The sequence below is a fragment of the Nestor notabilis genome, unplaced genomic scaffold (assembly GCF_000696875.1).
Source record: "Nestor notabilis isolate BGI_N333 unplaced genomic scaffold, ASM69687v1 scaffold1443, whole genome shotgun sequence".
Classification (NCBI taxonomy): domain Eukaryota; kingdom Metazoa; phylum Chordata; class Aves; order Psittaciformes; family Psittacidae; genus Nestor; species Nestor notabilis.
Window position 1 is genome coordinate 31,023 of NW_009922288.1, and position 25,615 is coordinate 56,637.

Consider the following 25,615-nt stretch of genomic DNA (forward strand, 5'->3'; position numbering starts at 1 on the left):
TGGCTGCAATGGGAGGCACAATGGTCATCTTGAGAAGACTGTGGATTTGCTTGAGGAGCTGACCATGTAGATCCAATTTCAGGATTTGGGGTTCTCCTTCTGTGTCAACTAAACTAAGGCCAGGAAACGAGCTTAAGCACTCACTTAAGCAGTGAATGGCTGATGTCCATGGATTCCTACCTAGCTCACACCCTGGCTCTGTTCTGGATCACTACAAGAGATCTCTAACACTTCCAGCTTCCCACCCTGGTCACCAGGTCATGCAATTCACACTTTCAGTGTCACGCTATAAAAGCACTGTTGTGATGGACTGCAACATGGTCCTTCACATCCTGTGAGCCACTGAACTGAGAAAAGACAACCAGCACATTGATCACGTGTGAGGACCATCACGGCACCACCTAGGGCCTCCAGGAGTCAAAGAGCCAAATGCTCTGTGGTGCGGATGTACCGACATGCAGAGCACACTGGTCATAAGCAGGGTAAGTCTAAGTCTGCCTTAGACACTTGGCCCAGGGGTCATGAACAAGAATTATTTGCTGTGAACATCAGGTTTGGTCCGTTCTCACCCTTTAGCTATTTTATCCAGGAGTTTTATTTGCCAAAGTATTTCCTACTTCCCTAGCTCATCACAAGCACTCTACAATCCCATGCAATGCTTTCAACTTATGGGACCAGTCCTGTAAAAGTTAGCAGCAAAGTTCTACCTGAATGCAGGAACAGCATGTTGTGCCCCTAGATGTGAGCATGGACACACACTCTCTGCACTTCTGAGGCTAGAGAAAGCCCCAAATAGTGTCAGAACTGATACCTACTCCTCAGCTGGGCATAGTAAGCAAATCAGTGCTGCTCAACCCATTCTCATCCCACTAGTCCTGTTTGTTCTCTGTCTTGTTTCCAGTCCCTCCACACAGTCCTTGAAGATCCCTTTGAGGCATTCTGTTTGCATAGTAAAAGTAGAAGCATTCCTTACTGAATGTGAAATAAGATTATCTAATGGTCCCAGATGGTTTGATGGTTGTTAATTTTCATGAGTCCATTGCTTAATGTAGTTTTGATATGAGAGGCAAGCCTTTTCTCAATGCAGTTGAGCCCAGGGGCTGAATCGGGGCAGAAATCACTGTGTCAGCAGGGTTTCAAGATACAACTGCAACCCCTTCTCAAACTAGTGGCAAGCACTGGATCATCATAGCCACAGAACAGCCATGCACAATCACCACTCCCTATTTTTTGAGGGCAAAATCTGCCATTATGCAGACACATACTCAGGGCTTCCTCTGCATTACACAACGTGTATGGTCTCTTGTGCTGGTCATTTGAGAGATGATCTTCCTAGATGCTCTACAGCCTTTCAAACTTTAAGTGATTAGTATTAGACTGAAGTTATCTACATACAGCTTTCAACCAATGTATCTGACTACACATAAGCTGTTCACCAAATTGCTTGTAACCCACCTGATTTCAGGGGAAATAAAGCAAGTGCTGCTCAAAATAGAACTCAAAATATCCAAAGCTGGAATTCATAGTCCTCCAGATCAGTTTTGGGCACTACTGTTTGGTCTGATAGGCCTATAGTCTCTGTCTGTATGTACCCTACAACTCTACAGACGTGTAGCACCACCAGTGTGCAATACCATTCTCATCATCACCTTAATTTATTTTTGTCCTATGACATGACCATAAACAACTGCCCTGCAAAAAAACCCATATCCAGGTTATTACAAATCTTGATAATCTATGATTTATGAGATTGTGGGAGAGGGTCTTTTTTTCCTGGACAGTTATATTTTTACATGTTGCTTTGACTTAATAACAACACAGCAGAAACAAGTCTATTCACTACACCTCAGATTTGTAAAGGACTCATTGAAATGATAAGTGAAATGTTTAGAAAACTGCTGAAAAAAAACTAAAGCCATCAAAATCTCAGTTAATTAACGTTAACTAAGTAACTGCAGGAATAACTGAATTAGCCTGTGTTCTTGCCGTAGGTAAAGATTAAAAAGTATTCAATTTATGGCAGTTTTCAAGTTGCTAAGGATTATGAGAACAATGCACACTATTTTCAGCTCGCCAAGGAGAGTGAATCAAATGCAAGAGCCCAATCTTTCAGAAACAGTCCTTCAGATGATTCATGTGCAGAAGCCTGGCTGGAACACCCTCTGTGGCCTGACACCACTGCATTGTCTTTCCGTGGGAGCCACAGCAGAGTCCCCACCACACACCCAGACAGATAATTAAGAGACTGGGCTTAAAAGGGAAGTCTTGTCCATGTCATGTATGTCAGAGGAACTCCAAGAACAGCCAGATCCCATAACCCAGCCAGGGTGCAAAGGCTTCACTCCAGTAAAGGAAATAACTGGTGAAGGAACTTAGGACAAATCTCATTATGTCAAATATAGCTGCTAGTGCTGGTTAAACTTTGGTTCTTTGTGTCTGAAATAGCACACTTCTCTTGCAAATGTTATTATCCATTATTTATATATATATAGACAGGCAAGGAAGGAATGGGAGTGGGGTTGCCCTCTATTTAAAAAAAATATGGAGTGATTGTACAGAGCTGTCTCTGAAAAGGAGTGATGAACAGTTCAAGCCAACAAGGGAAATCTCATGGTTGGTGTTTACTACGGACTGACTGGTCCAGAGGGGGATGCTGATGAAGCGTCCTTATTTCAACTACAGTATGTCAAGCTCTGCTCTGCTGAGGAACTTCAACCAGCCTGACATCTGCTGCAAAGCAGCCAGAAAGCTGTTCAGGGACTGTTGGAGTAGGTCCAGAGGAAGACCATGAAGATGAACAGAGGACTAGAGCACTTCTGCTATGGAGACAGGCTGGGAGAGCTGGGCTTGTTCAGCCTGGAGAAGAAAAAACTTCAGAGACAATTTACTGAGGCCTTTCAACATATAAAGAGGGTTTGTAAGAAAGATGGGAGATTTTTTTACCAGGACCAGTAGTAACAAGACAAGGGGCAATAGTTTTAAACTGAAAGAGGGTAGGTTTAGATTGAAAGTGAGGAAAGTGAGTTCTTCCCTTTGCGGGTGCTGAGGCGCTGGCACAGGGTGCCCAGAGAAGCTGTGGCTGCCCCATCCCTGGCAGTGCTCAAGGCCAGGTTGGACACAGGGGCTTGGAGCAACCTGCTCTAGTGAAATATGTACCCGCCCAATGGCAGGGGAGTTGGACTAGATGATCTTCAAAAGGTCCCTTCTAACCCAAACCATTCTTTGATTCTATGATTTATCAGAAAATAAAGTTCTAGAATTTTCAAACAAAATTCTAAATATGTGGCCAGAAGTAGAACCTGACAAGCCAGTGAGTTTTACAAAGCAAAGGCTTCACAGGTTATGTACCCGCCCAATGGCAGGGGAGTTGGACTAGATGATCTTTAAAAGGTCCCTTCTAACCCAAACCCTTCTTTGATTCTATGATTTATCAGAAAATAAAGTTCTAGAATTTTCAAACAAAATTCTAAATATGTGGCCAGAAGTAGAACCTGACAAGCCAGTGAGTTTTACAAAGCAAAGGCTTCACAGGTGTCCTGGGTTCAGCTACAGCAGTCATTTTTTCTCCTTCTTAGTAGCTGGTGCAGTGCTGTGTTTTTGACTTTCAGTCTGGGAACAACGCTGATAACACCGATGTTTTTAGTTGTTGCTAAGTAATGTTTACTCTGACCAAGGACTTTCTCAGTCTCATGCTTTGCCAGAGAGGAGGGGAAGCCAGGAGGAAGCAGAGGCAGGACACCTGACCCAAACTGGCCAAAGGGGTATTCCATACCACAGCACGTCATGCCCAGTATATAAACTGGGGAGAGTTACCCGGAAGGCCCAGATCGCTGCTCGGGTCGGGCTGGGTATCGGTCGGCGGGTGGTGAGCGGTTGTGTCCTTTTCCCTTGTTATTCCTCTTATCATTATTACTGGTAGCAGTAGTGGTTTGTATTATACCTTAGTTACTGGAGAGCTGTTATCTCAACTCGTGGGAGTTACATTCCTTCGATTCTCCTCCCCATCCCTCCGGGAGCGGGGGGAGGAAGGAAAAGGGGGGGGAGTGAGCGAGCGGCTGCGTGGTTCCAAGTTGCCGGCTGGGTTTGAACCACGACAACAGGTTAATTGTACAAGACAGAGCTGCACTGGAATCTCATGCTATCTACTGAGTGAGAATTCAATATGAAGGAAAGTAGGATACCTTTTGTTTTAGGAATTTCTGTGAAGAATACAAACAATACTGAATTCTCTAAGGTGGGTCATTACATGAGAAGTAATGCATTGGAAAGAAAATATATTTTCTGAAAGCAATGTTAATATTTGCATTCTAAAGGGCACAGGCGTGTTCAGAATGAAAAGACTATTTTATGCATTCAAAGTCCAACCAGAATAAAAACAGTATGTATTTCCTTTGCCTTGTGAATAACTATTTAGCAGGACCAGGACCCAGAGGCCATGAATATAATTTACCACCAAGAGTCTATAGATTACGTAAACAGCAAGTAGACTTTGCATTAACAGCCCCAGGGCATCGGGTATGCATGACTGAGAGTACACAAGAGAGTGTCTTGACAGCAGCATCAATACTTCTGCCACAGAGTCAATTCTCCTGCTGTTAGCTCAGTTTCCCTCTCCCATTTCTTCTTCTCCTTGTCCTGTATTAAGGAGAGACCTAATCACCATGTACCTGTGGCTAAACAAGGGGTGACATGCCATTTTGGAAGTTGGTCAGAGAGTATAATCCTGCAAACTACTTCTAAACCCCTTGGTGTTCCTGCCAGTGGTGAGACTGCAGATAGGCTGAAGTCTGAATTGTGTCAAAAAGCTCTGAAAAAGAAGCTTTTGAGCAATGATTTGTGCTGCAGGGTGATGGACAGTGGTACCACTGCCAGACCAAGAACACTTAATGGATAAACTCATGTGTTCCGCTCTGAAATCTAAGAAGTCAAATGAGAAGAAGAAATCTTTTAGATGCTCTGCCTTTCTTTCTTACTGGATTTTTTGTGACAATGTTCAGAGGGAGCAGACTAATTATTTTGAGAAACCCTTTGAAATCTAACTAATCTAGCCTTTAAGCATTATAGCTGTGCCAGAAGTTGTACTTTAAATCACTTGGTGTTTGCACAATACATTTGTCCGAGGCACTTACACGCCTAAACTGATATTATTATCTCAAAACTTCATAGAATTTAACATGTTTATCCTCACAGCATTCACATGTGGTAGAAAGGGCTCTTATTTCCACTTCCCAGAGGGGCAGAGGCTCAGAGGCTGTGCCTGGTCTGTCCCTGAACAGGAACAGGATCCCCCATGCTGTCAGGGCTGCTGGCATGCTCCCCTCAGTTCACCCTGAGCCACCCCTCCTCCTGGCCAGCTCAGTGGATAACACTGATACAGACCTTTTTTATTTGCTGCTATAGATGTAGTCAAAAAGGTCCTTCATAGAGTGAAAGACCCAGAGTGGCAGTAAGATGTCCAAGCACACCCAGACAACTTTCCTAGGAGGGTCGGTGGGTTTGAAGGCTTATATATCAAGTCTAAAGCTCTCATGCCTCCAGGAATCCTCCTCCAAAGGCTCCTTCTGGTGTTTATTATTCAGGCCAATAAGTATTCCAAACGTAGAGCTGATTAAGTAGTTAGTTATTGCAATGCGTCCTGGAGCATCCATCACTTTGAGCTCACTCCTTTACATGTGAACAAGAGAGAGATAGGGAAGAGACCCAGCATGCCTTTCTTTCTGACTTGGAGGGGTCCTGAGCACACGGAGTTTTCCCAAATCACCCACCCCACCTTGCCCGATGGAGATCCAGGCACACTGCACTCCAGCTGCACAGGGGGAGCACAAGTTGTGGTCCCCAAAGTAGAGGGAAGTGATGGAGCCAGCCTGCTGTGCCATGTGCTTTGGCACATTGCTCCTTCATCCCCATATTTGCAATAACCATTTCCACCTACGTGCAGCATAAAGAAGTGGATTATTAAAATCAAGGATACTGCTGTTCATTATTTATTCAGCTTGGGTTTAAACTGCTGTTTTATAGCTCTCCCATACCAAGCTTTAATTGATGCCTCTTTTTGTTCCTCTCCATCACTGGTATGATGCATTTGGCTGCATTCTCATCTACCTGCATCCTGGCTTTATGTAAATGCATATTTAACTTTGGATGTCGTACCTCTGCTGCTTCAGATTTCCACATATCTGTGCTATAAGGATAAATAAATATATGCAATAATGATGGCCATCACCAGTCATGCTGTTACACTGAGTCACCAAGCAGCCTGGACTATGTTCTGCATAGGTTTCTGCACAGACGTACAGCGTGGGGTGCCTAGGGAAACACTGAAGGGGATTAAGGCACACCTGAATATGTTTTTCAAGATAGGTCAAGACAAACAGACAAGCAGACAAGCCCGTTCGGTTTTACTCGCTCCCAGATGCACCACCACAGTGCTTCTCAGTGGACAGCTAGAGACCAGACTCCAGTGCTCTTATTTCTTTTAACAACTTACTGCATGAAGAGCAGCACCGATTTGAGAAAAAACCACCAAACCCAACCAACCAACCAAACCCCAACCACTTAATCTTACTGAGAATTAATTAGGAAAGTATTCTCTTTCTGTGGGCAGAGAAACTACAAGACAGCATCATCTGAGATCACAATGTAAATCAGTGATGAGTAAGACAAGAGCTCAAGATTTTCAGACCTGTGTGCTCTAACCACAATAACATCTTTGCAAGACTCTGGAGAGCAGCAGCCCCTGGTTCCTGTTACATATTGCTGGTAAATAGGCTAGAATGTTTTTCCATAGATAAAGAGACCTATTCCCTTAGCTACTCTGCACTGCTACACATTTTAGGTTACAGAAAAACATTGCCATTCCATTAGCAGAATACACTCAGTCTCCCCAGATCACAAGAGACAGTCTAATGAGCACCTACCACTGAGATACTGTGTCTGCTTCTACTTTTTCTACCATATGGCTCAGCTCCTGCTTTTCCCTCCTCCTCTCCCAAGCTGTGAGCTGTCTCCTCTGCCACTGTCCCTGTGGTTGCATCAGGAGCCCCTGTTCCAGGAGCTGTGCCTGCAGTGCACACAGTGGTGTACTGAGATTCAGAGCTAGACAATCCTTCCTGACTCATTTACAGCTGAGGGGGGTTTGCAGTGGTCCTTCACAACATCATTTGCCTTGCCAGAGGCTGTCACACACCAGGAAAACCAACCAAGGAACAAAATATACCTGTGCCTGCCTCCCGCCGGCATCCAGGGGTTGTAACATACAGACTGGCTTTAGGTGACCTTTAGCAGCATATGTGATGAGTATCAAGTACAGCCCCTTCTGGCACATCTCTGTCTCCCTGTGCTGCTGCAGTTTTGGAGAGCAGTGTGTCCAACTGTGTGGCAAGCTATGGCCAAGCAGAGCAGGCTGAGAGCAGACATGCAATGAGGAATGAAGCTCAGCCATAGATGATAACCTACTATATGACTATCATCTGGTCACATCTAACAGCATACTCCAAGGAAAAGGATATTCAGGCTAGAGAGCAGCTCTAGACTTCCAGCTAAATGCTTTTGTCTATTTCTTTCTTTTTTTCTTTTCCTCCCTTTTTTTGCCTGTGCTGTTGTGCAAACAGTTGCCTTCTTTGCACTAAACTTTTGCACATACACAGCCATGGACACACTAGCAAATTTCTGGAGTTCATTCAGCTCAGGTCTGGCCAGGATTAAAGGACAGAGTGTTCAAAAGACACCTCTCCATCTCATGGGAAGTGCTGCGGGCAGCAGGCCTGCCTGCTTGCAGCACTCCTCACTCCCACTCCGTTATAAAGTAAATGCCCATACACAGCAGAGGAACGGTTCCTCCCCAGAATGTTCCCATATGCTGTTTACAGGAGCTGCTGTGGGTCTCCTAAGAGCGGCCACATCTCAATAGTGAGGAAAGGGGCTCCAGCTACAAGCACATTAAGCTCCTGGGGGAAGAGGGTGCAAGATAAAATGCCTTTCCCCAGGAAATTTGCCTAAATTATGACCCAATCTTCAGTAGCAGAAATCTAGCCTATGTTTCCTTGCCCCCCTTCAAACTAGGCAAGACAGCACCAATGCAAAGCAAAACCTCTGCATAGCAAATCCAGCTGCAAAACCATCTGAAAAGAGGAGATTTAAAAGCTTCTGACAGAGAGTTCCCAGCCCCAAGAACCAAAACATCAGAATCACTTTCTGCACATGGCCCGGCCCCATGCTTCCAGGGAAACAAGCATTAATCAACGGAAAAGACCCTGGGCTGTGGTGAGATAAGTATCACTATAGATAAGCCTGGTGAGCAACCAGAGCAGGGTAATTTCCCTCTGCTCAGTACCACTTAATTATGTTTACACTTCCCCTGTCCAGTGGCACTGGGTAATGTTTTGCAACACGGTGACCATGATCTTTAGCACTGAGTATAGCTAAGACCACCATCACAACAAGGAGCTTTGTAATGACAGCAGGATGGATGCTTGGCCTTGCTTTATCCTAAAGGAATAACCCTTTATATGGAGCTGTAAGAAACTCATGGCAGAGTTTTAACAGCAAAAACCCTAAGGCAGAAATATATAGTTGCATAAATTTCAGTTTGCTAACTGGCTCTTAATATTAAGAATGCCAACCCCAGTTTTTAGTAGTGCTGCCTCTTTGTATGCTTACACAGGTCTTAAAATCTCAGCTCCCTGTCAGTGCATTTCAATTGTATTTCTGATTTCTCTTTCATTACAGTGCTTTTTGGAGAGGGGTACCTTCTTTCCTCAGGGACATATAGACATCTAAAGGCTCCACTGTGTCTAAGGATTTCAGTGCTCCTTAGAGTACCATCAACTGGGGGCAAAGAAATAGAATTAAAGAGCAGTTAAATGCTACTAACCAACAGAATAATCAGACAGAATAAACACCAAACTCCTCCAAACCATCTTCAGTACTCTAGCAAAGAAAGCCTTTTACAGCTAAGCCAGGACCACACAGCCCCAAATGGGAATTTTGTCTTGGAGAAGGGAAAAGATGATGTAAGCATTTGGGTCTCTGAACACACTTTTCCTCCAATCTAAGGGGGAAAATGGCCTTTACAGGCTAAGATACAACCCTGCAGCATGAATCAGAATAAAATGAGCACATGTTCTACAAATGCATCAAAGAAAGGCTTCACCAGCAGCAGTACTTTATTTTTCTATAAAATGCTTAAAAAAGTAAGTTTGGCTACAACACAGCTAACCACAGCTTCAGAAAAAAAAGGAAAAAACCAAACCCCTCCACATTTCTTTTCCATTGAATAATTTTCCAGGGAGAATGTTTGAAGCAGAAAACTATGGCCAGAACTTCTGCAGTCCTACGAAAATAGTTTCTGTAAGAAGAGGTAACCACAGCACTACGAAAGGGAGCCAAAACAGGATTTCAAACAGCAACCTGTATTTCCATTAAAAATTCCAGGCTATACCACAATCCTGTTTAGGGCTCTGACTCTCAGCCCTATGTATGAATCTCCCTGGCTTTAAAAATATGCCCTATGTAGATTTCTGGGGGCAGGAACAAGAATGAGATCTTTTCTTTCAGCATGAATGTGAATGGGACCATAATGCTTCATCATCACCTTGCTTAATGGGTTCTTCTTCTAGAAGTTGTACACGGAGCCTCTGGATAATACAATACAAATATAACTGCAAATTAGCCCAACACTGACTCTGGAGTCACTTACAGACTCTTGACCAGATACCTGACTATACTACCTAGAACAGAGGTTGGAGCTGAGATATGAGAATGCTTGGGAATTTGAGCCTATCTTTTTGCCACAAAATCATTACCTGTCTTCTGTTACACACTGATACGTAAAATTTGTGAGCCTACTACTGCCCCCTTCACCACAGTCTGCACAACTTTCCTCCAGAAGAAAATTCCAGAGGGAAAACCAACTTTTAATAATAGTTTCACCACGTAAAAGAATGGACGTGTGAACACCAATGTTCATTTTGCATCTTGCTTCAATAACATGTTATTTCACTTCAAAGCTTTCCAGGTTGTTATGAAAGTCCTTTTCTGTTTAAATGAGTGTAACCATTTAATCAGAATGCCTCCACATCGTGCCTGAGAGGGATCTTACTGTATCATAATGAATTCTCATACTGTGGCATATATGGATTTAACATTTATTATCTGCCTTGCTGCAAACCTCCTTCCTCCTGAATTAAACACCAGCTATTTAATTGATTTCAGTGCACCACAGTGTAAATTACCAGGTACGGAGAGATGCAGAACTAAATGTAAAAGACTCATTCAGTGACTATGCAAACATTAAGTAACCAGCAACGAAACTTCTAGGCAAAGCATAAAAGGAAGGTGATGGCTACCCAAAGCCAACAAAATGGAGAGAAAATTGTTAGGGCTCTAAATAGCCACCTGCCTGCTGTTTGGAGAGAAAGGCTTCACTCCTTCACTGAGGAAACAGTGATATTCCACAGGATTACTGGCAGATCTATAGTGCTGCCCTGTGAAATGCCTATACCAGACCAAGCTATACAACACAGGCAGATACAGCCCTGTGCCCAGCTGTAACAGGGAGCCCTAACTGAGGAGTTAGCAAGAGAACTGCTGATGGGCTTAAGGAAGAAATTCACATTGATGCTGTCAAAATTTACTGCCGTAAAATAGCAATCAAGGCACATACTCTCACCCTAAGGATTTGGTACCAGCCCTTGCTGGGAATTGGACATTACATTAAATAACCCTCAGAAAGTACTTGCTTACTGTACTCATGAGAATAGGAAAATAATGAGATCCACTTGTCTGATTTATGAGACCTTCAAATTTTTCTTTAAATTTAAAGAATAATACCTTAGAACAAGGTTTATTTGGAATTTTGGCAAAACCTCTTGTTTTTCTTATTGACAACAGCAGCTTTGCAGTAATAGATATCTTAAAGAAACAACCCATTTCCATCTCAACTGTTCCCATTTCTGTAAAAACAAACAACGTGATAATGTGTCTGTTCAATGAAAATGTGGAAATGTGTCTCCATTATCTCTTAATTCCCAAGGCTACAGGGGGAAAATAAAAAATCACTTTGTCAGATGTAGCACAGCACTTTGATTGCAAAAAAAACCAACCCTCAGTGTTGCCCTGCTAATGAGTCCATACTGGGATAATTCAGACTAAGCTAACAATAATGAGTGCAAGATTTGCAGCAAGGATGCTGACAATTGGTTACACCTGATGAAGGCAACTGCCTTAAATGGTTTTGGAAATAATCATGAGAAAGTCTTTTATAGTTCCTAAGATGAAGAAGATTCTCACCATTCCTGTGCTGCTGTAGGAAGGCTGGACTGATGCCCATGGACTCTAAAACACCTCCTCCTAGCCACAGATTAAGCCCTTACACATAAAACAGCACAAGGAAGCATAAGGGTTGCTGTTCAGTGCTCGTCCCAGGAGAAGGTGCTGGTTTTGGAGGGGACACAGGAGCAGGAGCTGCCAAAAGTCCTGCCATAGCCAGAAAAGAAGAAAAACCAAAGTGCTAAAGGCAGTTAGGACCATCTGATGAGCACATTCACACTTTCAGGGTCATACACTATCCACACAATTAAAGGTGTCTGAAGTCGTGTTGGTGATCACTCTGTGGCTTATTAATCTGTTGCTGACAAATCTACCTATGCCCCAATCTCTACCCCAACATTAATCTTTCCTACTCTGCTCATAACCTCTCAGTCACTGGAAAAGTAGAGATACTCCTTCATATTGAACACTCACCAGCATAACCTAGCTGAGTAACAATCTTTTCTCCCCAAAGAAATTGATGCTGGATTAATAGCTACTACCCAGTTCCCAGGGGCATGGTACCAGGGGTCACTCTATTGTGTGGTCAGCAGCTTGCAAAGCTCTACTGGGAAAGTACTGAAGTACAATGGGATTAACTCCTTTAGCCTTTTAACAGGGTTGTTCAGTCAATATGCCTTCAAAGGTTTTGATAAGGCATGATTTCTTTAGAAGATATTTTTTATCTATCAGTTATACTGATAGACCACACACTGACTGCATCAAGCACTAGAAATGGACTGGAACTAAAACCAGTATTGCACATGCCCAACGTGCAACTTCAAAATCTGACATCCCAGCTCTGCAGTTTGGGCCCACGTCTGCAATATGTTCACATTGGAGGCTGTGATGGGTCCAAGATTAATTTTCCTGAGCGCTTCTCCCACAATCATGGTCTGATGCTCCCTGTCGTGTCGCACATATTCAACCCTGTTGCTGCTGTCCCACTTTGCTTTCCACATTCACTAGCTGTGCGTTCTAAAGCACCCTCCACCCATTTCAAAAATCTCTTATCCATAGAAGCAGCAAAAGACTTCTTTTTTCAGCCACAGGTGTAGTCACTGCCATTTATTGTTCCCCTGAAGACTCACAAAGGCTTCTTTGCCCAAATCACTGTTGTTTCACTCCTCACGCTGTGAGGAAATGAAGTCTCGCCTAAGTAAAGCCCTTAAGTCTCTGCTCAGCTGCGTCAAAATCCAAGCAAAGCTCCCTTGACACCTTGCAAGCTCCTTCCTGGCATGCCCAGATGTGCACCAGGCCTCTTGGTGCTGTAGTTCTTATGCAGCATTTGCTCAAAAAAGCAAACCCAAACCCAAGTGTACAATTTATCCAATAACCGATTAATACAAAATTCATGTGTATTTTCTTGACCAGGAATTGGGAACACTTCTTTCCCTGGCCCATCCATTAAATGTCCTAGCCAATAAATCCTATGAGATCCATCTGCCACATACATCTACCACACATCTTAGTCCTCTGCAGCATGAGGAGGTGCAGGAAGCATGGGATCCAAGGCTTTTGACATTGACCCAGTGTATTTTCAATGGGTACTGAGCACTAATTCAGGTTGGCCCTCATCCAAGGCAGGAATACTGAAAATAAGGAAGAACAGAGTCTGTGGGTGTGCAGCTTCTCTCCCTTACTGTACCACAAACCAAACTGAATCCCCTGGCCCATAGTCATCAGCTCCAGTGTTCTTCATTACTGGAGGTGTTTCTCCTGCTACATTACTATTATTACTAACAATGATAACAAACACTCCATCTGCAGAAAAAGGTGATGCTGGGGGGCTTCTATCAGATGCTTGAATGTAAGTATTTTGTGCTGCCAAAGAACCCAGCTTGCTTTTGTAATTCATGTAAATCCCATTGTGAATGCAGAGATATTTCCTTGTCTTTTGCATAACACTTTAAAGGCACAAAACCCACAAGTATGGGAATAAATCTCACCTAAGGAATGCAGTGCAGCAGATCTATGTTTTGCTTTAATTAGCATCCTGATGTGATAGTGGCTTGGTGTGCAGATCGCTGTTTTGTAACACTGTGTGTCCTTGCTAGACTCCTTAAGGAACCTGGCAAACACGGCACTTCCCTCCATTGTCTGTTGTTTTTCTTGGAGGCTGAGTATTTTCCTTGAAATGTCACTTGCATGCCCCGTCCATGCTCGGCTGCTCTTGGAGTGTGCTCAGGCACCGGGCTTTCAAAAAACACAGGGAATTCAGCACTGAATCAGGGCTTAGCGCTCCACTTACTTGTTTGCAAAACATACAGTTGAAAAGCAAAATCACAAGCAAAGTAGTTCAGGTAATAAAAGTTTCTGCAGATTTTGCCACAGGTAGGTACCTGCTGTTTGAGCTACCTCTCGAGACATTACAGGATTACAAGGCAGATGTGTGTGGGGGTGGAAAAAAAAAAGAATGGGGCACTGGGACTCTGAGACTGCAAACTTCTCTCCTCGGTGCATGACTTGCACCTGGCAGGAAGGAGCCCCCATCATTTTGGCTTTTCTGAGATAGAAATCATCGGCATGATTCAGCAGAGCTAAGATGCCAAAAACCCCAAGGTTAGGGGTTTAGGCTCATTTTGGGCTGGGTTTTTTTGCAAAGGTAGGGAGAAGCACATCAGGGTTGGCTGAATAGGGCAGCCCACCCTAAAAGCTTGTTCTCAGCAGAGACATCAAAGCCTCAAAAGACCTCACACAGGAGAAGTCCTCTGGTTTGTTTGGAGATTCAGAAACACCAGCTGACAGGACATGGTTAAAGCAGCCCTCAAGTGAGAGGATCGGACCCACTCTTTGGGACCACAACCCTCCAAAGAGGTGGAAGGCTATACCAGACTGGCAGCAGGGGTTCCACTTTCTTTAAGTAGATCCTGGTATGAACAGGAATTCCTCTGGATTTGGCACTATCCTTGACTGTGAAAAAAAGGTGCAGAGAAGCTCAGAAGTGGGTGTTCAAATTCAATCACTAGTTACTTAGCTACGTGCTTTCCAGGCATGCTCCTGTAATCTTTCCCCATTTGAATAGTTTTGTCACCTTCAGGAGGAACTAGAGAAATAAGGCTTCCAGCACAGCAGGTTAGAATTGCAGCCTGGAAGACTTAGTTATTAGGAAATGCTCCATACCCATAAGGACATTAAGCAATGGTATCAATTCCCTGGGGAGAGTGTGACTAGAGATTTTTAACAACAGGTTAGTAAAACATCTGCTAAGGCACAAGCAGCATATCCTGCCTTGAGATAGACAGGTGAGTTCCATAAGTTTTGGAGGTGCATTTTAGACCTGTTCTTAGCCTGTTTTCCAAAGGCAGTGAGGCAATGGCTTTCCATCCCAGTTTGCCAGCCCTTAGTGATTTCTGACCCACTGGGTGAACTTCAACCAACTTTAACAGAAGAATAGAGATAGCAAAAATATTAAGTTCCTACATATTTTAAGCAGCTATGGATGAAGAAAAGAGAACAAGGGAATTAATGTCTTCATTGATTTTTAATGTGGCCCCATATCCTTTCAGGGAGGCAACAGCCCCAGTTCCTGTGGCTTTCATTAGCACAGGGTATACACAAATCTGCAGGAACAAACTCTGCTGCTTCACGCTTCAATGAAGGAGAACAATATGGATGAAGTCAGAGTTGAGCTTTGGAAATCTACTTTGGCCTGCCCAGATAGCACATTTAGAAACAGCATTTGCAAATGCTCCCGTAACACTCCGACTGTACAAAGACTACAGGTCTGTCCATCTGACCTTGGTGTCAGGGAAGGTGATGGAGCAGATCACCTCAGGTGCGATCACACTGCACGTACAGGACAACCAGGTAGGTGATCAGGCCCAGTCAGCATGGGTTAATGAAAGGCAGGTCCTGCTTGACTAACTTCTCCTTCTATGACAAGGTCACCTATGACAAGGTGACCTGCTCAGTGGATGAGGGAAGGGCTGTGAATGTTGTCTACCTGGACTTCAGTAAAGCCTTTGACGACGTTTCCTACAGCATTCTCCTGCAGAAACTGGCTGGTCATGGCTTGGATGGGTGTGCTATTTGCTGGGTTGGTCTCTTCTCTCAGGCAACAAGCAATAGGAGAAGGAAATGACCTCAAGTTGTGCCAGGGGAGGTTTAGACTGGATATTGAGAAAATGCCTTCACGACGAAGGTTGTCAAGAATCGGAACAGGCTTGACACTGCCAAGGGCAGTCGTGGAGTCACCATCCCTGGAGGTATTTAAAAGACATGTGGACGTGGCATTTAGGGACATGGTTTAGTGGTGGACTTGGCAATGTCAGGTTAACAGTTGGACTTGAGGATCTTAAAGATCTTTTCCAACCTAAACGATTCTGATTCTATGTGTTTATGTGTCCTGGGTTCAGCTTAAACCACGACATTATGTAAACCTGATTTTATGCATCGTTTTCCAGCAGGCAGAAAATGAATCATCAATACCCAACGAGGCTGATTATGCCAATGAAATATTAATATCTGACAATACTAACCACAACAGATTGACAAGATATTTCCCTATACTGATGCCATGAAGTAAGGCAGATAGCTTAGAAGATATAGTAGGATAATTCTTACCAATAACAACCAAAAATCCTGTAACTGCTCATCAACAAAACTTACTATCATACCAAGACAGTTCAATAAAGTGTCTATTTCTGAAAGCACTTTATTTCCCCCTGTCTTCTACAATATCCTCGTGCAAATCTCACTCAGCACCCAGAAAGCATGAATCTTTCAGAATATTCTAATGTTCGTCTTTGTTGCCTGTGTAGGTTTTAATGGTAGTATAGGAAATCCAAGCTTGGAGAGGATTTTGCAAGGTGTTTTCTTGGCTTGAAAGCACATCATCCTAATGGAAATAGGACAAAATCTAAATGTTCCACAGTACTTTTCTATAGTACCTGCAAAAGTTTAGCAAAGTCATCATAGGAGAGGCAGAGATTATTCTACATCTGTATTCTGCTTTGCAACCGCACCGGTAACTCCACCTCATACCAAAGCAGAACAAGACTGCCTGGTGCAAAAGGCTACACTGTCCATAACCTTGCCAAACTTAAGAGGCACTAGGTTGCAATATCCTGTATTTGGGCAAAATAATGAAAAAATGGCTCAGACATTTCTAAGGAACAGGTCAATGCTTTGAGACAGCACCTGAAATTATGAGTTGTCAAATCCGGGCATCTCCAAGATGGGCTTCTGGTCTACCTTGCTCTAAGAGGGTTACCCCAGTTGGAACAGTTTTATGGTGGTTTGTACACAGTGTATGTGAAAACAAGGTGGTGAAATCAAAGCCAGAGATCTGATTTCCCCATGAACATGGCAAGGGAACAGGACAGATTCCCCAACAGCTATATATCCCTGGGAAAGCTCCCAGGGGGACTGTCAGGAATAAAGTAACTGTCAAGTAGACACAGACAGCTGCCTCTTCACCTCCCTTCCTACCAACTTCAGCACAGACACTGGCACCCGTGCTTGCCCATATCTTTGACAGAACAAATGAGGTGCAGTATTTATCCTTTACGTTGGCCTGCTATCAAGCACGTACCAGAGGGCAAACATAAACAGGAGGGCTTGGTCTACCTCCAAAAGCCACCTCCCACATTGGTGCTTGTGAGAAGCTCGGGGCTGTAATGTGGATTTTCCACAAGGAGTGTTCTAAAGACTGGTGATGAAAATGCCATCCATGCAACCAAAAAATCCCCTTTGGGAAACATTAGTTAGTGCCCACTTAGCAAGCAATGAGCCAGGGAGAAGGGCATATGTGTTTGAGATTTGTTGTGCCCATGATACTGATGTAGGATTAGTGGACCTAGGGTAGGATTAGTGTCCCTAATTTTATCCTCCCCTTTTTTAAAGCTAAACGCTGCTTCCTTAAAGCTGCTTGATCAGAGCCCCTTCCACTTCATATCAAACCCCAGTTCTAAATGTAGGCAACTGCTGTCTTGTTTAGGAGAAATCACAAAAATGAGAAGCTAAAAAACCCCATGTGGAATCTAATGATAAATAGGGCAGAGATGTAAACAAATAGATACCTCATGATGTGCAATGGTTCTCAGCTATTGTATCAACAAGTTTGTGTTACCCTGGAAACGAGAGATTATCGATGCATGCCTCCTCACAGACAGAAACCAGGAAGGGAGGCATGCAGAACTGGTTTTGAGTCTTCTGGACTTCTCAGAGTTGCCACCCAACTTTTGATGCCAACCGATCCCAATCCCAATTGATCCCAATCCCAGCTACTGATGAAAATTCAAAGGCAGTGCAGAGGTTGCACCATCCTTAATGCAACATCCACATCAATAAGGGTGAGTACTTGGTCATCGTGTCCTCTCCACCTTGGGATAACACAATTCTTTTCCAAGAAAGCACAGAAAGGTTGTTCCCTGAAATACTCTGTGCAGAGCAAAGGACATCATGGCCTTGTCTGATTTGCAGCAGCAAGGAGGGCTAACAGCAACAGCTTCGCACAACATCAAATGACTTTAATGAAATAAGCTAATGTGTTGTACCCCATAGCTGAGGCAGATTAAGAGCATGCACACACATGACGTTACTCACGCGGGCTCTCTGTGTGAGTGGCAGTTTGTTACAGCACTATCACCTGATTGCACCCAAGTGTGTGCCCATAATAGACTAGAATGATGATTTTGAGGCTTTTTCCTGCTTTTTCTTAATAGGAATAGTAAAAAACATTGATTCTACTCCCTGGCAGGCTCAGTTCAACGCAGATGTACACAGGATGTCTTGGTCTACGTTGTAACACAGGGCACAACTCTTTGCCAGGGCTTGGGAATGCTCAGAGATGCCACAGTGTGGATGGGTTCCTGGCTGCTGACTTCAACCAGGCATCTCATCCTGGTGGATATCAGTGAAGCTGTGTCCCTTGGGAATGGCTAAATGATTGATCCTTGGAAAATTAGTTGGCTGGGTTTACAAATACAGGTATAACAGAAAGGGTAATTCCCTAGTGAGTGTTGAATTGCGAGCAGGTAGAAATTTCTACTAATATATATACAGTGACACTTATGATTACAGACCTACATTTCAGATAAGCCATTGATCTGATGTAAGAAATTTAGAAATGTGAGGGTTACACTACATTAAACAACTTAATAATAAACGTGAATAATATTGATCTCTTTTTTTTCTAAAGAGATTAAACAAAAATAAGGATTTGTTAATCAAGTGATTGTGAAATTGGTACTTCCTACAACCCAGCTGGTTTGTGGAATTTGTACCACACTGATGTTCCTGTGCAAGCCCTTTTGCAGCACTTTGGGCTGAAATGTAAGCCTACAAAAACAGGTCACTGTTCTTCCAACGCTGCCAGCAGAACAGCTCCTGATGACATCTCCATGCCTGGGTATCACCAACAAGGGGCTGGCATAGTCTCCCAAGGACTTCACGTGGTGTATTTAACCTCAGTGCTGCCTCTCTCAGATGCTCCAGGCTTCCCTACAGCACATCTGGCTCTTCCCAGCTGTGATTTATCCCTCTGCCCTGTTTGTCTGCTCTGCTCTTGTTTGAGGTGACCTCATAACTGAAAAAGAGACAAACTGGAGCTGGAAATCTTATTTTAGAAGGGGGAAAATGGCAGGGAAGCGTATGAGCATCTGCCTGTCACTTCTCTCCTCTCTGCCAGGTGGATGTGACCAGGTCACTGCCATATACCTGATGGGTTCCTAATCTTTTTAGGCTCAGAGGGGGGAAATGGGGAAAAAGAGAGGCTCTGGCGAGAGAGACATGTCAAGAACAATGGTATGAGCTACTGCTCCTGCTAAGACAAAGATGAGACTTTCTTGCAAATCCAGCATCCATATACCCATACTCATGGTGCCATCTTGGGTCACCTCTTGCTCATTACAGAGCAGCTGCCTGCTGAGTCAGAGAACTTAACCATGGCAACTCCATACGTACAGACCAGTTCTGATGCCTTTGACATCTCCTCTTCGCTCTGATTTGATTTGGGTAAGACTATCCACAAAACACATTAATTCCCAGTTTCACAACAACACAGCCCATCACACCTGAAGATTCATTTCTAACCACCTGCCAGGGATTTTGCAGACTCTAGCACACAAACACCTCTCACGTATCCCATTTTTTGGGTTAAAGAACAAAACCAGAACAAGAAGAGTTGGCAATTTTGACACAAAAACTTCATTAGGTTCAGTACTTACAATTGCATGACCAGATATAAATGGTTTGGACTTTCATAGATGTCTTCCAGGGCAACTATATTTTCATGCTTGATCCTGAAAAAAAACCCACAAGATAAGGTAAGGTGAAATAGTGATTTTTATTTTGTTAAGTGGCTCTAAAGCACACAACTATTTTTAGTTAGACATTACTTGTCAGTGCTTTATCCAACATCATAAAATATGATTTTGACAGAAGTAAACAGAGTGCTTCACAGTCCAGAATGACGTTACTACACACAGAAAAATTCCTTCAACCCCCTCTGAAGCCAAAATGTTTAAGGGTTAAGTATCTGGGGTGTTAGAGGTTCACAGTTCCTCTGTCAGACAAACAAAGATGGTTGTTGGAGGTTGAAATCTCAGGACAACAGCAAAGGAAGGTGCAAGGGAACGTGGGGTCAGGGTGCAGGCTGGCAGGGAGAAGGCAGAGATTTGCCCCCATGAAGAAGCTGGCACAGGGAGGAAGCAGCCATACAACAGCCCCACACTCCTTCCCACCAAGTTCACCCTGATCCGATGTCACACCTGGCCTGGACACCCGAATTTCCCTGCAGGGTTATTAAGCACCATGAGCAATGACTCCAAACACCTTCATGGGTTTTCTACACCTTCACTATTCCCCCCGATCATTTCCACCAAGCCTCTTGTCAAAACACTAGAAAGATCACCTCTACAAGCACACATCTAATTAACTACTAGAGCAATGCCTCTCTGGGTTTGCTCCTTAACTGCTTACAAATAATTTCCAGTGGATACACTTAACTTATGCAAACCCTAAAGAGACTACCAGTACAACTCCAGGGGCAGAATATTAATTACACCAATTGCAGACAATCATTTTAAGAGCGAGAGAAAGCTGCGAAATGCTAAGCAGAGACCACTCGTTAAACAACATATGGACACGTTCAGAAAGAAAGTAAAAGTGCATTGTCAGCAAATGCAAAACTCTACATGTTTCAAGGTTTAAGTAGCTTAATTAAGGTTCTTAATCATGTGTCACGACCTCATCCTCAATTGTTCTAAGTGCCCTCAAGTCTACGTGCTGCTAAGAGCAGAAGGTCCCTTGTGCCTGGAGGATCTTTCCCGTAAGAATGCGGACTAATCCAATTTCCTCTGAATTCACTGGAAAGATTATGACTGACCTGAATTTACGCCCATAATCAGTCATCAAAAGCTGCATTCATATAAGGACCTTCACACACAGGAAATTTAATATCAACAATAAGTGAACTCAAATATAATGTACTACAGGATGTCAGAGCAACAAATACATGAGTAGGCTCCTCATTGTATATAAATACTAGGAAAACCCCATGATATTTTAGCAAAATTTCCAGGCAGGCTGCATCACAAATTAAGTTCTTAATATTGAAGACAGGAAACCAATACATTGCCCACTTGGCTTTACACAGCACATGTTTAAAAGCATTTATTTTGTTGTGCAGATTTAGTGCCCGTCCCTTAAGGGTTGCAGTTAGGACAAGGGCAGTTTTGCCTTGTTTGAGTTAACTGAAGGTATAGTACAGATGGCATTTCAAGCAAATAGTCACTTTTAATGAAAATTATTATACGTATTTATCCATTTTCCTTTATGCACATTCATGTGATCATTTGTGCACCTCCTACCATCATAATCAAGGCAGTTTTAATACTAATAATCTGCCACAGTGTTATCTGTTTAAAGCCTCCAACTTAGCCTGCAGTACGGTTTTTACTGTATTAATGCACATAGGAATGCTTTGCATTTCTATTTCTGAGAATCTCAGAGGTCTCCAAACTAACCTAACACCCTCTGAGACAGCTGCCAGCAACACCTAACTGTCACACACATGGCTAATGGCGAGGTTACCCACAAAGACAAGCAGCCAGGGAGGTAGAGGCCAGAAAAGAGCTCATCAGACATGCAACACTGCGTGCTCAGGGTTGCCACAAGACCCTCACCCCTTCCTGATTTGCAAGCCAAATGGGCACTGTGCCGCTGTGCTCTCTGAAGGACAGCAAACTTGCTCAGTTCTAAAGTGAAGGGGGGATAAAGGGTTTACTCCTCTGTATTGAGCCAATCTGATTTGAAACCAGACGTAGGATGTGAGCACGTGGGATTCGGGGAGACAGCAAATATTAAGTATCATCTGGAAGAAGGCAGCAGAAGAAGTAGAATCACCCCTAAAGCACAAAGGGAACAATCCCTCATAGGGATGAGGGTATTTGGAAGATGATGTGTCCCTCTGGGAGGTGATGCCTGTGCACACCAGCCACCCCAACTGCTGGTGGCTGCTTCACTCACAGGGCTTGCTGAGATAGGAAGGAGGCATTTTTATTCACTTTCTCTCAGCCTCCCCAGGACCAACAAGGCCTTAATCATGGAGTTACACAGCACTCAATATTCCTGGTGCAGTGTCCATTGCACACCTGCAAATGAAGTGACTTGTCCCACACTGCATTTCTCTACACAGATGAACTATCAAATGACAAACTATTTAAAGGAAAATTGAGTTAAAAATAAAACAAAAAAAAATAATGGGAATCACTTGGGGAGAAACCTGTGGTTTAGATCAAGTTGTGGGTTGTGTTGCTGAAGCTGGACCAGAGTGGCCATGGGCTTCCCAGCAGAGGTCACTGCAGCCAGCAGCAGCCGCCCTGCTGCCAAATTCATGTGCTCCTTTCTTCACTTCAAAGCATGGTCAAGCAATCGCCTACAGCACTAATACACAATAACTGACCCATCAAGGCTGAATGCTGTTCATGACAATCACACCCTGGGGTTCAGGATATCGTGTCCAGCACCATCACAGCATTTATCAATACCACAAAGGCCAGAGGGGATCAGGACAAGTTTGCCACACTTCCCTGTGAGCAGATCGGCAATGCCAGGCAGGCTGGTACAGCCAAACAGACACTTCTGGCTTGCACAGATGCTCGGATACTTCGAGAGCTGAGGAAATGGTCTTGGATCAGGAAGGATTTGGGAATGGCTTAATTAAGTCCACTTTTATCCCCCTCTAGAAGCACCAAATGAATCTCAAAGGTTCAGAGGATTCATTCTGCTAAGCTTCCAAATGCCTCCACTCAGCCCCACCGGTGATCTCGCTGAGCAGAGATACTCACTGGACTACCTGATCTCCTCAAGACCTGCTGGGGTTTATGTTTTTAAAAGGTGCTGCCCTCATTTCACAGAAAGGGACGTGGTGTGCGGAAAACCTAGATGTTCTTCTGTAATCACATGAGAGGGCGTACAGAGGGGTCCAAGAAACCAGATCCCCCAACCCCAAAGTATTATCAAAACGTGGGCATGGTTAAAGCAGATTAAATCAAATTATGTGAATCGTTACGAATTATGAACATGAAACATCCAGCTAAGGAAATCCCCCTGACCAACCTTTTAATCACCCGTTCCTCATATTTGCTGTTTTCCGTGATGTTCTCCCTGCTTCATGGCAAACCCCAGGGGCTGCTCACATCTCTACACCCAGATACGCCCCTACAAATCCCCTCATCTGTGCCATGGTGCCACCTTTAACCACTGCGGCTTTGTTTGCTTTCAGCAATATTCTGAGGCCAATTGACAGAAAGAAGATGTCTAGAAATAATACAAATAAAGACAGGTTGATACTCAAATTAATTCACTCAGGGCTCTTCACCCTACTAGGCCCAATGAGATGCTGCAATCCAGGGGACTAAGAAGAGGAAAATAAATCTATAAGTGAGAATTAGGGAAATTTAAGTACACAAAAAATGATGAAGAGTGATTAATCCTGTTAAGAAACCATGAAAAGACAGGATGGATTCACCACTTTCAGAGCAGCACTGGTTTGGATGCCGTGCTGCAGGCAGACACAAGCCACAAGGCTTAATGCAACCATGCAAAATTACCAACTTTCCCCTCCAGTCTTCCAGGTCTGTGATCCTGCCCATGAGCTGTTATAAAGGTGCCAACAACACAAATGAATGGAGGCAGTTTTGCACATAAGCAATATTTTAACATACGAGCAGATTGCTAGCCAAGACTTAAAGGAGCAAACTGAACTGGGCAACTGGCTTCAGGTGACTTTTCCAAGCACGGCAGCTGTGCAGACAAGGGCTGATGGAAGAGCTTTTGATCTGCTTCAGAGCCCCCAGCACAGACTGGTCCTCTTTGCTTGCTGAGCAGGTGCTGCACAAGAGCATTGACAGGGGAATCGTCATTTTAACCTGACTTCTTCAGCATTCAGTGCTGCTGAAGCACAGAAATGTCTGCCTCTGAAGGAGCTGAAACCCATCCCGGAAACAAGACCCAACTTGACCAGGAGTGGCATTTGCCCTGCATGACAGTTTCCATCATGCCAAACTGGGTGTGCTGTGGCGCAGGAGTAGTGATGAGTACATGGCGTGGCTCTCCAGTGATGCTAAATCCACCCTCGCCACTGGCCTTCACAGAACTGCCACGTCCTACTCACTGCCACCAGAAGGGCACAAGCCCTGTAAGTCCAGAACTAGTCCTAATGGCAAAACTCACTTCAACATTCATAAAGTTTAAATAGATAATTAAACAAATAAATAAAATCAATATATTCCATGGGCTTCGGCTTCACATGGCTTTTACAAAGCGAAGGATTAAAGTTGACATACAATGAGGGAAACTAAATCCTTTAATGACTGAGCTCCCTGTACACCTCTGTTGGCTCCTGACCATCCCAGGGGCCAAAAGCTGAAAGTAAACTTGTTGCATATTGCCATGGATCATTAATTAGAGTAATAGCATTCTGCAAAGATAAAAGCCGAGGATGAGATTTTGCTGTCGCTTTGGCTGCAGAGCTGCCAGGAGAGCATATTAAGTACCCCAGCTGCAAAGGCATTCTTTAAAGTACGATTGAATCACTGATATTAACATCTATCATATTTAACACAGAAAACTAGAATCAGTTAGAAGAATACTGTACAAAAAACCCTGGGCAAACATGAGAGCTATTTAAGTAGGGCAGGTTCCCTCTACTAACAACTCTTTCCGAACCGGAGTGTTACATTTGCAAGACATGACATTTAATGCTGCACACCCATGAACAGCACGTGTCACAGATAAAATGCCACAAGAAAGCACAAATAATTTTGTGAGAGCCAGAACTAACAAAGCCTGAGTCTGTAAGGATTTGTGGCTTTGAGAAACCAAATGTCTTTGCGAATAAATGTTCCATTATTTCCACACATACCCTGCAGAGAGTTTTGCCAGCAGCATGAGGGTTACTGGGCTTGATGAATTCACCAGTTGGCCAAGGGAATTGTTTAATTCACAGTTCCTGCTCTGGAGGACAGTAGAAACTTGCCTCTGCTCAGCTGTCTTATTCAGTTGAAATGAGTCAATAATTTCAACAGATACTAGGCTAGTCGCACACATGGAGTGATCATATCAGATTGCTTTCCACATGAACAAAAACCATCAAAAACTCTTCAGGATGGCTCGTAATGATGTGAGAACACATGGGAACTTCTGGTCTGCTCCCAAGGGGAAAACATGACAAGTCTGCTAAGAGGGGAACAGGGTAAGTGAGATGGCAATGGTTGGTACAGAGAGGGAAACTGATGGCTGTCCTGCAAATGGCTGAATGACTGCAGCAGAGCTCTTCCCACCTCTCCTGGTCGGGAAAAACCTTCAAATGCTGATGCTGCCCATCAGGCTTGCACTGCCTTATCTTGATGAAAGGTCTCTTGTAATTTGGACATTTGAAAAATCAACTGGACATGTATGACATGAGGTACTGTATCTCTAACTCTAGCCCCCTCCCTTTCATATCCCACAGCCCCCAAACAGGTATTTTAGATGGATATTCCCCATATAGCTTCACTGATATTTGCATGAGCAGAGTTCAGCATGACACTTCTCCCATCATCCATGTTTCCCTCCCACGTGGACTTTCTAGTGTGAAAAGAAGAAATGTAAGCTCCTGTCCCAGCCTTTCCTTTTTGCACAGTTGGTATTTATCAGGTCTTTCTCAGCTATCAGCTATCAATACCTTGTATCTTGTAAACAGTGGCTTTATAGCAGACCTTTCCCTCACAAACAGGGCACAAATTATCTTGTGGGATTTTATATCTCATGTTGAAACCTTTTTCTCTCCTTAATGATTTTAGGCCACTCAACAGGAATG

General features: G+C 43.7%; 1 protein-coding gene across 1 annotated transcript in view; it reads right to left on the reverse strand.

Moving 5' to 3' along the window:
• The window catches only part of LOC104403412 (calcium/calmodulin-dependent protein kinase type 1D), a gene marked incomplete at both ends in the record, with an annotated part of 82,787 nt that overhangs the window by 25,506 nt on the left and 31,666 nt on the right, over positions 1-25,615 (reverse strand). The window contains one exon of the mRNA XM_010011544.1: positions 19,479-19,553. Within this exon, the coding sequence (XP_010009846.1) occupies positions 19,479-19,553 (75 nt within the window). The remainder of the gene's footprint in view (positions 1-19,478; positions 19,554-25,615) is intronic.